The 14789-nt window shown below is 48.2% G+C and overlaps 3 protein-coding genes across 3 annotated transcripts; 2 read left to right on the forward strand and 1 right to left on the reverse strand.

Moving 5' to 3' along the window:
• Window positions 1-2460: 2460 nt before the first annotated feature.
• On the forward strand, window positions 2461-4981 carry VC83_08267 (uncharacterized protein). The gene is made up of 2 exons (XM_024471822.1): window positions 2461-2892; window positions 2949-4981. The coding sequence occupies exons 1-2, from the start codon at window positions 2671-2673 to the stop codon at window positions 4578-4580; spliced, it is 1854 nt and encodes a 617-aa protein (XP_024320759.1). The 5' UTR covers window positions 2461-2670; the 3' UTR covers window positions 4581-4981.
• Window positions 4982-7991: 3010 nt separating this feature from the next.
• Window positions 7992-8900, forward strand: VC83_08268 (uncharacterized protein; the record flags this gene model as incomplete). Its single annotated transcript, XM_024471823.1, has 2 exons — window positions 7992-8084; window positions 8499-8900. 2 exons carry the CDS (start codon window positions 7992-7994, stop codon window positions 8898-8900), a joined length of 495 nt encoding a protein of 164 aa, XP_024320756.1.
• A 2137-nt stretch (window positions 8901-11037) lies between these two features.
• Window positions 11038-11962, reverse strand: VC83_08269 (uncharacterized protein; the record flags this gene model as incomplete). Its single annotated transcript, XM_024471824.1, has 3 exons — window positions 11038-11070; window positions 11295-11407; window positions 11584-11962. 3 exons carry the CDS (start codon window positions 11960-11962, stop codon window positions 11038-11040), a joined length of 525 nt encoding a protein of 174 aa, XP_024320755.1.
• Window positions 11963-14789: the final 2827 nt, after the last annotated feature.

A 14789-nucleotide genomic window follows, 5' to 3' on the forward strand; every position in this document is an offset into this window, starting at 1 on the left:
TAGAGCTATCGTTCATGCTCCTAGGCCTCTAGTTGGTAGAGATATGTCATGTGGTAGTATGAGTGATGTCATGTAATGAATCATAGAGGGTTGTAGAGATATGCTATGTGGTAATATTGGCCCAGTAACTAAGGAGCGATGACGTGTAATGAATCATAGATGGTTGTAGCAATCGTTGAGTAGTATTGCTCTTGTTGTTGGTGTGATAAGCCAAAATATGTATAGTGACTTGTAGGTTTGAGGAGGAGATTTCCAAGTTTGCTCTTGAGTTTGATAGCAAACTGAGTGCAACGAATGTCAGTATGACAAGAAGGAAGATACAATACACTCTGAATGAATTAAAGAGTTTGAGGCAAGGTGATGGAGGAAGTCATTGCATTGTATCTTAGGGCTAGCGGGTATTTGCATACACAAGAGATGGGTTCCGTTTGGCGATAGATATGTTCCGGCCCAACCGTGAGTTATACTCGCTCATGAGCTGGCCGGCCCAACCGTGAATTTTTTGACTTCTGGTTGGGCCAGCCAGCTTGTAAGCTGGCCCAACGATAAATAGGAGTAATTGACCAACTGAACTATGTAATATTCCCTACTGTGTCTTCGCATGCCTGCTGTTACGATTATAGCTTACGGTTATTACGGTTATTACAGTTGTTACGGTTGTTATGGTTGTTATGGTTGTTACGGGTGCAGCCTTAGCCACCAAGGCTACAACCGCTAAGCGGACAACTGTATATTACGAGGAATAGCCTCACCTTCCTTCCTTCCTCTTCTTCTTCTCTCTTTAGATTCAATCTAGCTTATTATTCTCCGGACTGGCTTCTTGACCTCCGTGACCATCGTAACACCCGCTTCCTACGAGGCCTCTCAACTAAAGCTATTTCTGTACGGGTAGCTAGACCTGATAAGTTGCCACAGTTATGGTCATCATTATGGCAGTGTATACTACACTCCTTAGCCTCCTTATAACACCGGCACCTCTTTGTACTACATTGCCCTTTGCATTGACATGATATCCCAACCTGTGCACCTGTAGAAGCTTCTCTTGCTGCAAGCCCTAATGTTACTTGCTTTATAGAAGTAGTAATTATGATATCTGACCATAGAGCTTGCTCTACAACCCCAAGTGATTTTGTATGTATAAGGCACCGGCGGTCACCCACCCAACTACTGATCTACCAATCTTAAGGTTATGTATAGAGAGTGGATGGGATGCCCAGGTCTCTTGAGTCTATGGTCGTATGTGATAATTACTTGTGTAACGTCTGTCCCTATGCATCAAAGAATCACAGACTCTTCTAGATCAGTAAGTTTCCTTAAGTTGGCAGACATATCACATCGTGACTTCTTTGTAACGCTGGCTACTACCCAGGGTAATAGTCACAGAGGTTTCGTTGCATAAAGTTTACTTATCAGAGGAGGCAGGGGATCAGACACAAAGGCTTTCGTAAAACACGTTACAGTATATAAAGAATACTATATTGAGTTGGCACGAAGCTCCTATACTAAGAAATACTATCTGCTTATATAGTGGCGTCGTGCCAAATGGATCCTGTCTGCTACCCAGACGATCCCTAGATGATACCTAGATGCTCCTTATACGATCCTGGATCCCCCCAGGATCGAAGTCACGTGGCTCTGGTTCTCATATGCTGGATTACAGTATGTAGAACAGGGTAAAAACGATGCAATTGTTTTTTTTTGCTATTCTAATGGAACTACGCATACTTTTTATAGGCTCTACATAACTCCCAGTAACCCCCCGAGGCTTCCGAGTAAGCCGCCCCTTCCGCTGCAGAGTTTCACCAGAATTGTGAGAACCATGGTTGAGTCCCCTAGTTCGGTGAGAGCCATGGGACAGCTCGGGCCCATGGTGGAGATTCTCTGGTTTCTAGAACCACAAACACAGATTTTTCTCCGGCCTCCGGCCCGATTTCCAACACAGCTTCTCATCCAATCCCTTGTCTGACGCTAATGGTGGGCTAAGCCGTAACATTCTTGCCGTCGCGTCAGTGACGGAGGGTAGTCTCAGGGATATTGTATATATTCGCTGCACTTCGTACAGAAAGCTTAGTATCTTTTTTTAAAGCTTCGATCGCAAGGATCAATCGGGACTCTCGTAAAGAATATTCAAATGATGTTAAAGGTAAAGGGTAGAAAATGTGGGGAAAGTGCGCCACTCGTTGACATGCGCCACTCGTTATACAAATACGTTATGCTATTCCGTTTACAATGTCCTTCCAAACGCTTCCCACAGAAATTATAGCTCTGATCCCAAGGTTGGAAATCGATCGACGATCAAATCAATCAAATCGATCTTCTAGTCGAATCGATCAAATCGATTGGTCGATCGATTTCCAACCCTGTCTGTTCCTAGAGTGCCTCCCAGATTTTACGTCACTATTATCGATGATCGAAACCTGCTGGCTTTCTTACCGCGCATATAAGATACGTAGCGATGTGATAGTCTGCGCTATATTTGAGCGTAGCTGTATACCTGTTATTAGGGCATATGCTGCTCTACCACCGGTAACTCGCAAATGCCGACGAGAGTATATTAGAAAGAAATTTCGGTCAGCCTACGAATCACCACTTGGATTAGGATTGATTATTCGACGAAACATATCGAAATCTACCGCTATAGTAATCCTTCGAAAAGCTTACGACGTGGGCATGGACTCGAAGAGGCCCCTGCGCATACTCTGCCTCGATGGAGGCGGGGTGCGCGGCATCTCGTCTCTTTACATCTTGAAGGAACTTATGGGGCAGGCTAGGCGAGAGAGAGAGACTGGCCCAGAGGAAATCAAAAGTCTTCGCCCATGCGACTTTTTTGACTTGATCTGTGGCACTAGCACTGGGGGGATGATCGCTCTGATGTTGGGCAGAATGAAGATGGTACGAACCCCTTCCCATAGTCTCTATCATCAGTACTCCAGCTGACCGCTTACCAGAATGTCGGCGATGCAATCACATTCTATGAGCAGATGTCCAAAGAGATCTTCACCTCCAAATCGGAGAATCCAGAAGCGGCTTTCGACCATAGGATTCTTGTAAAATCTATCAAAGACGTCATCACCTGCCCATCTGTCCGCCTGGATGCAGAGTCAATTCTCAAAGATGAAGACGAGCATAACACAAAGACCTTTGTTGTCTCCACGTCTCTCCAGGGTACTGGCGCCACCGCAGTCCGTATGCGCACATACGGCACCAAGACTTCTGACCCTTTCGAAGCTAAAATTTGGGAGGCTGCCCGCGCTACATCCGCAGCCCCAACTATCTTTGAGCCTATCACTATCGACCGCATTAAATATGGAGACGGTGGGACTGGCTGGAACAATCCTGCGGAAGAGGCAGTCAACGAAGCAAATCGAATCTGGCCTAATAGACCAATCGGATGTCTGGTCAGTATAGGCACGGGTCTAGAAGATCCAGCGCAACTAAGAGACAAAGAGGACAAAGGGAAGGACGATTTCGCCCGGAAATTCATCAAAATAACGGCCCCAAAGTCGTCTTTCAAATTGGCCGTTGCAGAGTATTGTGTTAAGATCCTAACGAGCTGTGAAAAGATCCATCAACGCCTGGATGGGAATCCGGCGATGTATGGCATTGACGGCCGCTACTTCCGACTCAACGTCCCACAAGGAATGTCGAAAATCGGCCTGGAGGAGTGGGATAAATTGGATGAAATAAAAGCCCTCACCCACTCGTATATGGACACTGGAGACTGCTTACGCATGAAACAGAAAATAGCAAAGACTCTACTTGATCCTCAGTGCGCCGTTAAGGCACATGAGCGTGACAAAAATGGGTATACCGCACTGGATCGTGCAGCCTTGAAAGGTGACGTCGAGGAAATTCAGATCCAATGGGACCAGGGAGCCGACCTTGATGCAATCGAGCCTAGAAAAGGATATACTCCGCTCATCGAGACTATTGATCGAAACCAGTTCGACGCATTCAAGGCCCTGATTGCATTTGGTGCAAACGTGAACAAGCCCAACCGCGATCAACACTCTCCGTTATATTTCTGCTTGAACTGGAGGAAGGACTTCATGTTTGGATTCACACTTATCAATGAACCTGGCATCGACGTGAACGGGACAGACAAGGATGACCGCACGCCTCTGATGTTAGCGGCCATGACTGACTCACTACCATTCGCTGACCTCATACTCAACCAAGGAGCCAACGTCAATGCGAAAGACAAGAATGGTATGACGGCAATGCATTTTGCGGCTATGGTCCAATCTAAAAAAGTTATGATTAGACTGCTCAAAGGCGGAGCGGATATAAACGCCCAAAACAATTCGGGCCAAACGCCACTGCGTATCGCGGTTAACAGTCCTGCCACCCAGAGTTTGGACTGGTTACTGAAAAACGGCGCGAATGTTGATATCGCGGACAAGAACAACCAGACACCATTGCAGGCTGCGAAGGCCATGAACAAGGGAGTTTGTGTCCGGCAGCTGGAAGAATACGCAAATCTTGCTCCCATGGGCGGAAGCGCAGAGAATGTGCAGGCAGCTCTAGCTGGACTTCGAATTGAGGATGCACCAGATGGTACAGATGAGGAATACTGTTAGGAATGCTGCAAGGCACCAAAGAATGATAGGAACAGCTTAATTGGTTTGGAAACAATGCGAACCACTAGCCTCTCATAGGCTATGGTACGCCATGTATTTATCTTCAGGTTCCTCCTCCCCGTTGACGTGATGGAACCCGCTGTGGACTACATATGTGTTGAGGGGAACCGGACGCTTCCCGAGGATTTTGGTGGTGTCTCACCAATTTCCGAGCGGGATCGTCCGACTTCCCGGGTTGGCTGGTGGTGTGGGCTATACGAAGCCACCAGTTCTCAGGCCAGCTGAGCTCTTGAGAGCTTCCAGCTGATCAGGGCTTTGGGGGCGCCCCTGAAGCTCTACAAATACTGTACGTAGGCCCGTAGAAATAGTGTAATAATTCAATCAATTAATCTGACGGGACAGGAGCCTCACAGTAGAATACAGTATTTTAGGGGTAGAAATCTGGTCTCTTGGATCAGACTCCTCGTGCGCGATAGACGGTGACGAGAGAGAAGTCAGAGCCTGGCCGATAGATGTATGTGAATTAGAAGATGTCGCGGTGGGAGTGGCAAGCGCCGTCGAGTGCGTTACTTCTCGGACTGCTGTCACGATTGCGTCACGAGCGACTGGGTGGTTTTCAAAGTATCGGGTAGTGTTCTCGTTCCGTAGCCAGCGGACCCAGACTTAACCGCCTGAGAGGCTATCAGCAATGCTACGTTTGAAGGAAATGGGAGAAGTGTATGATGGATGCTAGACCTTGTCAACCTCTGAGGTGTTCAAAATATTCAGCTCTGAATCTTCGTCTGGATCTGGACGAGCCATCAAGTTAAGCTCGGCACCCTAGTTTTCGTCACCCCCCCGTTCTCGTCACCCTTCCGGAATCAACACCTTTCATTATGATAGCTAAATAAATACAACGAATATCACTCTAATTGCCACTCAAATGTCATAGATTCTAGAGTCATATTTGATCTAATCTCTGTAGCTTTTTGGGCTGCAAATTCTGTAACCTTTCCTTTTCTTTGTGCCTCCAAAGCAGCTGCTTCGTCCAATGCCTTCTTAATACTTTCTATATTTGCAAAGCGTGAATTTGGATCAACAGTTATTCTCTTCCGTGGCTTCTTTGCCTGCAGACTCTCTATCTCAGCCTTCTGCCATTGAATTGTTGCCTCATGCCCTGCTTGGATTGCATTCAACCTCCCAATTGCCTCGCCTGCTTTCTGGATCACAAGCCTTTGCATCCGTGGTATTTTTGCAGCCTTGGTAATGCTCCGGACTGCTTCGAAAAGATGCTGTGGCTTCTGTGGGGTCCGAGTAACGTCGTAATCCAGAGAACGGGCACGTTTCCGACGTGGAGGACTCTTTAGCTGGTTCTTGACTTGTGAGGAGTTGATAGCCTTAGCTGGATTCCAAGGATAGATACCAGCAGCACGCCAGCCGCCCCGGATAACACGCTCTGTAAGGCCCTCCTCTCGTGCATAGTGGTAGGCTGCAATAAAGCGAGCTTTCTTAACTGGGGCAGAGTCATCGAGTGCTGAGAGCTCCGTAATCATCTGGCAGTATTTGCCCTTGACAGGCGAGAAGCATGAGAGATCAAGCGGTTGCAAAACATGTGAAGAGTGTGCAGGTAGAAAGATAAGCTCAACTTGATGCTGTTTACAGACCCAAAGGAATTCTACACTGACATGGCTGCCGTGGCCATCAAGGACAAGTATCCGGTATCCACCATCAATCGGCTTCGTTTCTGGTAGAAAAATCTTTTCTAGCCAAGTAACCCCAATCCGATTCGATGTCCATCCGTTTTCTGACGTCGTATATAACCAATCTGGCACGTTATCTGCTGTATACCACGTTGTTTGTAGGTCCTTCCCTTTGAAAATGACAAGGCAGCATGTCTTCTGGCCTATAGCTGAGATTGACTCAATAATTGAGACCCACTCACAATCCTGCGGAGCTTTCACGTAAGTACGTGACTTTTTAGAGCTTGCAAGGACTTGTGTATTCGTACAAAGGCCAAGAGCAATACCTTGCTCATCCATATTCCAAATATTCTGAGGCTGGACTTGACGCTGCTCTTGAATACGGTGGAAGTGGTCGAAGAATGTGCGTAATTGCTCAGAACTCGTTCCCTCAATGCGAGAAGCTTCAATTCTCCTGCCTATAACAGAAGCAACGCGTGGATTCCGTTGTAGAAAGCTAGACACCTATTTCTTGCCAAGTGGCTCCGTCTCGCTGTTCATATGCAGAATGCGGGCGGCCATTTCTCGCGCTCGTGCATGAGACGGAGGATATCCACGTGAGTCTTCCTCGAGGATCCAATCGGCAAGAAATTCCTCTTGCCCTGGCGTCAGTCTCTGCTGTTGTTCATGGCCAACGCATGTGTTTGTAGAGCCTTTGAGTCTCGAGGCGAGGGTCGTCCATGGGATATTATACGCCTTTGCAGCAGCTGATTGGGTAGAATAAACACCAGATTCGAAATCCTTGATAGCTGATTGTATGGCAAACTCTCGGGTAGCGTTTTGAGACATGTTGTTGAGTAGGAAGAGTCGTGTTCTAGACAGATGCGTCGAGGTGGGGTGACGAGAACGGGGGGGTGACAAAAACTAGGGTGCCGAGCTTAATATGTGTCTTGGATCTGCTGTTTTAAGGGCCATGTAGTGGGGAAAGAGATGGTCAACGAGGAAATGACGTCTACGCGGTGCACGGGGGATTAGACCAATTTTGCAACTCTGACCTGACCACTTTAGCGTTGACCAAATCCAAAAGGGGCTTGGTACCGACCGACCTTTGTCTAGGCCACAGGCTTGGCAGCCCATTTGGACGTCCGACTGCACACCTCTGGCCATTACTTGTCAGAGGTGTGCAATTCTGTATATAGTATAGCGTAGATTAGTCATAGCAATTGTGAACCTCATGTTGTGATACCATTCGTGGTACTATTCGTGATAAATGTGATAATATTGTACAATATACGACTATGGATACCCACCCCCCCAATCTAAATGATTCTCAGAATACTGAGAATAATCATCAACGCTCCATGAGCATCACTTGGGCAACCCCAGCCCCAATCCCATCCATCAAGACAGCGACCCAGTCGCCGTCGCCGTCGCCATGGCCCCCCTTGCCCATACCTGGTCCTATGGGCCGCGCCCAATTCTCGCCGGCATCCTTGTCTATGGCGGCTGAGGACTATGCGACCGCAGCCCTCGCTGTCTCCAATTCCCAGCTCCCAAAACTCCCTCGAGCCTGGCCCCTTGCCCAGCCACATCTCACCGACAAGGAGAAGCTGACGGTTATCCAATTGCTCTTGGCCACAAAGAGCTTTTTGGCAAGGCCAGCAACACAGCTTTCTGGAACGTTGTTGCTAGAGCGTTTATGTTTGTGTCTGAGAAGACACACACAACGCTCTGGCGGGTGGTCAAGGTCCTCATGATCAAGCAGAAGGAATACCTCCTAAACCACGGTAGCGGCGAGCAAGACAAGACAGACTCTATGTCTGATGCCATTGACGAATGGATCCATGTAAGGATGCCTCCGTACCTAGATACTCGAAGAACCTGTAAGGATGCCTCCGTACCTAGATACTCGAAGAACCTGTCTCAGAACTGTTACGGTCACTACAAGCATGGAATCCGACTCGGTGTGGTTTCGAAGCAGTAGAGGAGCACATAGCGAGTTACACTATAGTGGTGGATGGTAAGGGTGTAGGGTTCAGGGTCGATGCTGACCTGTTGTGGTGGAAGGATCAGGGCTAGGGTTGGGATAACCGAGTCGGGCCCGTTTCGGGTACTCAAGGAAACAGACTCAACGGGGTTCCCCATTCATCTTTTTTGTATCCTTTATAGTAGACCTATAGGATAGCATCCGTTTAGCCTCCGACTCGCACTCTCATTTGCTATTACTGTGAGCTGGGTGCCCTGTGTCCTTACAATCCAGGTCCAAGACAAGCGGACGAGAAGAGACGCTGCCCGAAAGGCTGCCCAGGGCGCCGCCGAAGCCGAGACTGAGCACTCGCAGGCATGTCGAGAGTCCAGGTTCCAGACCTGGACCAAAAAAGATGCCCTTGCTGATGGGCAGGCGCCGTCGCCCAGACTGGCAGACGGGCAGGAAACGGATCCGGATCCAGATTCCGTCGACGACAACGACGACGAAACAGACACTGCCTCAAGCGTCACACTGAGCAGGACACCAAGTCGTGCTGCCAGCTGTGTCATACTGACATTCGTTGCACTCAGTTTGCTATCAAACTCAAGAGCAAACTTAGAAATCTCCTCCTCAAACCTACAAGTCACTATACATATTTTGGCTTGTCACACCAACAACAAGAGTGTGATGTAGTGAAGTGGTTCAGACAAGTTGCAACAAATGTTGAGTCTGGGAACTCAGGGGTAAGTCAGAGGTTAACACCTCACTGACTTTTCAGAAACAAGGAGTAACAAGATGAATGCTTGGAAGCTTGGAAAAGACGTGGAAGTATGTGATAGTCGATTTACTGTATTGTCTGCTTGCCCTTTCTTAAGGAAAGGGCAATCCTATTTATGCCAAAGGAGTGTAGTTCTCTCATTTTCCATGACTTTCCATGACTAACCAGGCTTGGTAAATGTATTAGAAATCAAGTGCGACCCACAACTAGCTTGCTAATCATGTAGTGAACGTAAGAGAATCCCATTGGGTTCCTAGCCTATAGGAAGTGAAAAGGAGGTCCAAGGTCAGAGTACCTATAGATAAATTATGTCATAACTTAACCAATCTTGTGGGTAACTAAGGAGCGATGACGTGTAATGAATCATAGAGGTTCGTAGGAGCTTTTAGAGCTATCGTTCATGTTCCTAGGCCTCTAGTTGGTAGAGATATGCCATGTGGTAGTATTGGCCCACCCCCTTAAGGAGGAGATTTTCTTAATAACTTGTTCAATGAGTGTCCAAATGATATGCCGTGATGTATGTAGCATAAACAGATGTAGTAGAAGAGTTTGCAGCAATCGTTGAGTAGTATTGCTTCTGTTGTTGGTGTGATAAGCCAAGATATGTATGGTGACTTGTAGGTTTGAGGAGGAGATTTCTAAGTTTGCTCTTGAGTTTGATAGCAAACTGAGTGCAACGAATGTCAGTATGACAAAGAGCAATACTACTCAACGATTGCTACAACCCTCTATGATTCATTACACGTCATTGCTCCTTAGTTACTGGGCCGATATGACCACATAGTTACAACCCTCTATGATTCATTACACGTCATCACTCCTTAGTTACCCACAAGATTGGTTAAGTTATGATAATCTGTCTATAGGGGTACTCTGACCTTGGACCTCCTTTCACTTCCTATTGGCTAGGAAGCTAGAAGATGGTTCTATGGGATTCTCTTACGTCGACTACAGTTACCAAGCCTGATTAGTCATGGAAAGTCTTGGAAAATGAGAGAACTACACTCCTTTAGCATAAATAGGATTGCCCTTTCCTTAAGAAAGGGCAAGCAGACAATACAGTAAATCGACTATCACATACTTCCACGTCTTTTCCAAGCTTCCAAGCATTGATCTTGTTACTCCTTGTTTCTGAAAAGTCAGTGAGGTGCTAACCTCTGACTTATCCCTGAGTTCTCAGACTCAACATTTGTTACAACTTGTCTAAACCACTCCACTATATCATACACCTGATTGCTGCGTTGTGGAATAGTATAAGCTACGACCCTTTGGCTCTTTTTCCTAAGACAGTGTGTTGTCTTTGAAAAATCACCCCTTCCTTGGGTGGCTAGATTCTCACATCTGGTGCACCCACCATTACAAGCCGCCGGTTCCAAGCTGCGAAAGGAAAGGGAAAGGAAAAAGAGAGCCAATTCGAGTCGGATTTCAGTTGGTTTGTGGACTCGTATACAGCCCAAGGCCATAGAGTCAGAGGTGGTGGCGGAAGCGGAGAGGGGGTTGATGCCATTGTTGAGAAACTGCTTGGAGACCTAGAACGAGAAGTTAGCACAGTAAGTACAAATGTTAGTACAATGCTTGAACTTCTTATAAGGAAAAGGATAGGATGGAGGAGGTGGAGGGGTCGAGAGATTGGTCTCTCAACAGGGAGTATTAGGTACAAGATCATAAGATCTTATGATTCTTACGAGCACAAAAGAGAGAGAGAGAGAATGTACATACCTTAGATAGAGTATTTAGACAAATCCAAATACTTGTGAACTCTGGAGGGAGCACCAAAAACTGATTCCGCCGTCTTTGTCCACGAAGACAGGTGTGACAATTGGTCAGCAAGATTGCTGACACAAAGACAGCTGCCACTAGAGACCAACCAGCCCATACAAATGCAGTATGCGTCCAAAGGACCTGCGTTTTGCCAAACGCTCTCTCAACCTCTATCCGGACACTTGACAAAGCAGTGTTAAACTGCTGCTTGTCATCGTCAAGCATCCTCCGGCCTTCCGGATGCTCAAAGGGACAGGAGATGCCATATGCGGCAGAGTATGCTGGGTCGCCCTAGACATAAAGGAGGGAATTCCCCTCCATAACCTGTAGATATGTTAGTATAGCTTAAATAGAGAGAGAGAAGGGGAGAGAGAGAGAGAGAGAGCAAGATATATCTTGCGAATAGCTGCTTCGCAGTCAGACTTCCGCCACATAACCCAGTCATTCGTTGGACCAGGAAAGGGGCCAACGAGCGATGAAACCAGCCCATCAGGTGTAACAATAGCTTGATAGTTCAAGCCATTTTCCCGTTTATGCCCAGAGTATACCTCCCTCTGAGCATCTTGGCCAACTGGACGGCAATGGCCTCGAAAGGTGCCATCCACAAAGCCCCAGACACCGTCCACCCCTCCAATCCGTCTCACACCCGCTGAGAACTCCGCTAGCCGCGAGTATCTTGTTAGCTGGTGATGCCAGCGCAAGACCGGACCAAACACCTCTGCCAGCCAGCAGCACACGTCGTTAAAGACAGTGCAGAGCCAACTCTCCGACCGGCCAAAGATGTCAGTGAGAGGGGCCCACCGCCCAGGCGATGAGAGACGGGCGCACAGCACGCACAGAGCTGTCTCTGGATCTGCCTGATAATGGCTTCGCCAGGAGATTTCTCCAAGTCAACTGAAAACCGGAGCCAAACTCGTGCACGTACGGCGGGCATATTAATGTCCAAAGAAAACTGGTGGTGCAAATATTCATATGGCAGTACTCGACGAGCAGCCTGCTGGCGCAGACGCTTGTGTTGATAATGCAAGCATGCTGCCACCACAGCAACAGCGACAGCATCATTGTTATCCTCCTCCTCGTCCTTCTCCTTGTCGTCGCTGTGACCGTGACCCTCCTCCTCCTCGATTGGATGGAAATTGAGAGGCTCGATGTCCTCTCGGAGCCAGTCTAGCAGGTCCACCCTTCCCAAGCCCTCATCCAAGCTCTCGGCCGACATGTCAAAATCTGGCAGTGCTTCCGAGGGCCAGCGACGAGAGAGAAAGTCTGAATGCCACAATGAGGGCGGAGGCTAGCGAATCAGCAGGCGACAGCTACGGGCAACAACTGGTAAGTCAAAGGCGAGACAAAATAGAGAGCCAGAGTAACGACGTACCAGGACACAGGACTTGATTTTGGTCCGTTGGTCTTGTTTTTAGGTGAGAACAGGGTTTATATTGCCTGTTACGGCAAGCGTCAGAGTCACGGGATCAGAGCAGGGATTACGGGCAGGGGACCCCTGAATTGGTCACGTCGTGCATATGGTCAGGTCAGAGTTGCAAAATTGGTCTATTAAGCAACGAAAAAGGTCAGGATTGGTGGATCCATGGATTGACGGCCCCTGATCAGCACCAGGGGCAGAGCGGATGGCAGACAGATATCCAAGTTGCTGGTTGTTGCCTGGTACCATAACTGGAACAACATGGCCGAAACCGTTCATTTTATAACCTTGATATTTAAAAGTCGAAGTTCCCTCGAGTTTATCCTTCCTTATCATCATGACTAGACCACCAGATAGCAAGCAAATGGAACTTTTCATCCCTTAGGACTCTAAACATTCTTGCTTGCAGTGAACATCCAACTGGAATGCTCACAGTGAAGAGTCGTAATCGAAACCAATCCGGGCAACCACTTCTCGGCATCAATTTATGGGATTATCGACGCTAATTATGCCAATTACGCCACCTAGCAGGGCTATTACAGGGCTATGTGACACGCGTCAACGCGCAATTGAAGCTATTCGCAGTGTGCCATCGCAGCTGTAAACAGTCTGGTGAGTCAAATCTCTTATATCGATACAGGTGCAAGCCTATTCTACTATAATACAGTCTTGTGCCAGGTCAAACACCTCAATCTGCTCGATCTGAGTCTACGGTTCGGCGGGCGACCTAGGATGACGTCGCTGTCGCTGCCTCCCACCACCACCACCTCAACCCACGGCAGCCATGTCTCCCCACCGGCATTCTAGCCCTTCCATCGCTCCCTCACCCTCTGCCATCACCGTGGCCATCCTCTTCAGGACCCTCGCCGCTGCAACCTTCCTGTGCCACTTTCCATGGAGTTAAACGGTTTAGTCAGTACCCTTCCCATCAACGCTCTTGAGAAATTCTCCCGGAAGTGAGTATGGAAGCACATCAGGCACAAATTGGCTTCAGGTTCAAACTGGACGTCATTCAGAAACAATAGCTATTATACATCAAATCAATCCCTGGTATCATTGTGTCGCATAACTTCCCCAAGACCCTGTTCCTCGGAAACTTCTTGAACGCCTTGACGCATGTGATAAGAGACGTTGCTTGTGGATCAGCCCAATAATGCATCTTCATGTCCTCAATGGGATAGCGGCATTACTAATGTAACTCTACTGCCCGACCTCTTTTCTTAGGCTTTTTGAAGGCTCTCTCGATCCCTTGAGACAGGGTCGTGTCTGGAGTGATATCTCGTGATGGAGTACGGCTTGGCTGGCTTTCAGCTTCCTCTTGTAGAGATGCAGCACCATAACTTGATTCGCGAGAGAGATGGTGGCTTTGCAACCCCTGTGAAAGTCCAGAACCCCCTAGGCCGGATTGCTGCGACACCTCAAAATCTAAATCGGGCGGTAAATCATCAATAACCGAGCAGATTCTTTTGAAATGAGTCGGCATCCATATGTCGTAGACATTTTTAGTGAACCTGTATGCAGTCCATTTCTCTTTGCCATCCAGCGATGTAAAGTCGAACGTATGGATTGGGTGACGGTAGAAGGTTGTCTTGTCTCAGCTTATTATAGGATAGTGGCCGTAGATTCTCACCGTGCGATGGTCATGGGAGAGTGAGAAGGCGAGAATTTCCCAGTGGAGCTCCTCTTCGCGCTTCACTAGTCTAAAAAGTTCGACGATACCCCTCACTGCCATCGTCATGCTATGAGCATTCTGTCGGTCAGCTACATCAAGTGCCGCGGTACCACATTTTACTTCGCACGTTAGAAACGGGAAGTACATCTGCCAGGTGCCCATGAAATAGGAGGTAAAGGTATCTGTGACCTCGCCAGCGAAAGGCGTAAGCTTTTTGAGTTGATCGTCTGTGAACGCAGATCGTCCAAACCCCACAGAATAATCAGGTTGTGGACGCGGACCGTAAAATGTTATAGCACTATTCCAGCCTTCATTGACAGTTTCATTTAGACATTTAAGATGCTTGGCGCCATAGTAGGAACGCGGACCTTCGGAGGAAGGTCAGCGTTCAGTCTTCGTATCAATAGACCAGGATTCTACGTATATTCCTTCCCGTGACTTCCCACTGCCCTACTCGCCAAGAAGTCCTTTACATTCTGAACGCTCCACCATTCCTACGATTAGGAAGAGTAGCCCAGTGAGGGAAGTCAAAAGAGAAGCCGAACCCATGCCGCCACGCACCCGCACTCAGACCGCAGACACCGAAGGGAGTGGCAGTCGCGAAGCAGCGTCTCTGCCGCCAGCTGAAAGTCAGCAAGGGATCGAGGCCCAGCTAGCAACTGCCCAGGCCATCGAGGAAGAACTCCTTGCAAAGCTCCAGCTCAAGGAGGCGGCCGAGCGAATTGAGCGGCTAAGGAAGCGGTTGGAAGACGGGGACGTTGCGGAAGTTCTACCGCCAGGCCTCCCCGTCGACGACCAAAGTGTCGCATCATCCAGCTCCGTCTCTTACGGGGGACTGCCGAAGAGCATAAGACCCCGGCAGATCGCGCCATACAAGAGAAGAACGGTCAGAGAGCACTCGGAATTCGTCACAAGCTGCGAGTTAAGCTTTCGGTTAGAGCCAAGTCTAAATAA

This window comes from Pseudogymnoascus destructans, assembly GCF_001641265.1.
Source record: "Pseudogymnoascus destructans isolate 20631-21 unplaced genomic scaffold scaffold_24, whole genome shotgun sequence".
In the NCBI taxonomy this organism is placed as follows: domain Eukaryota; kingdom Fungi; phylum Ascomycota; class Leotiomycetes; order Thelebolales; family Thelebolaceae; genus Pseudogymnoascus; species Pseudogymnoascus destructans.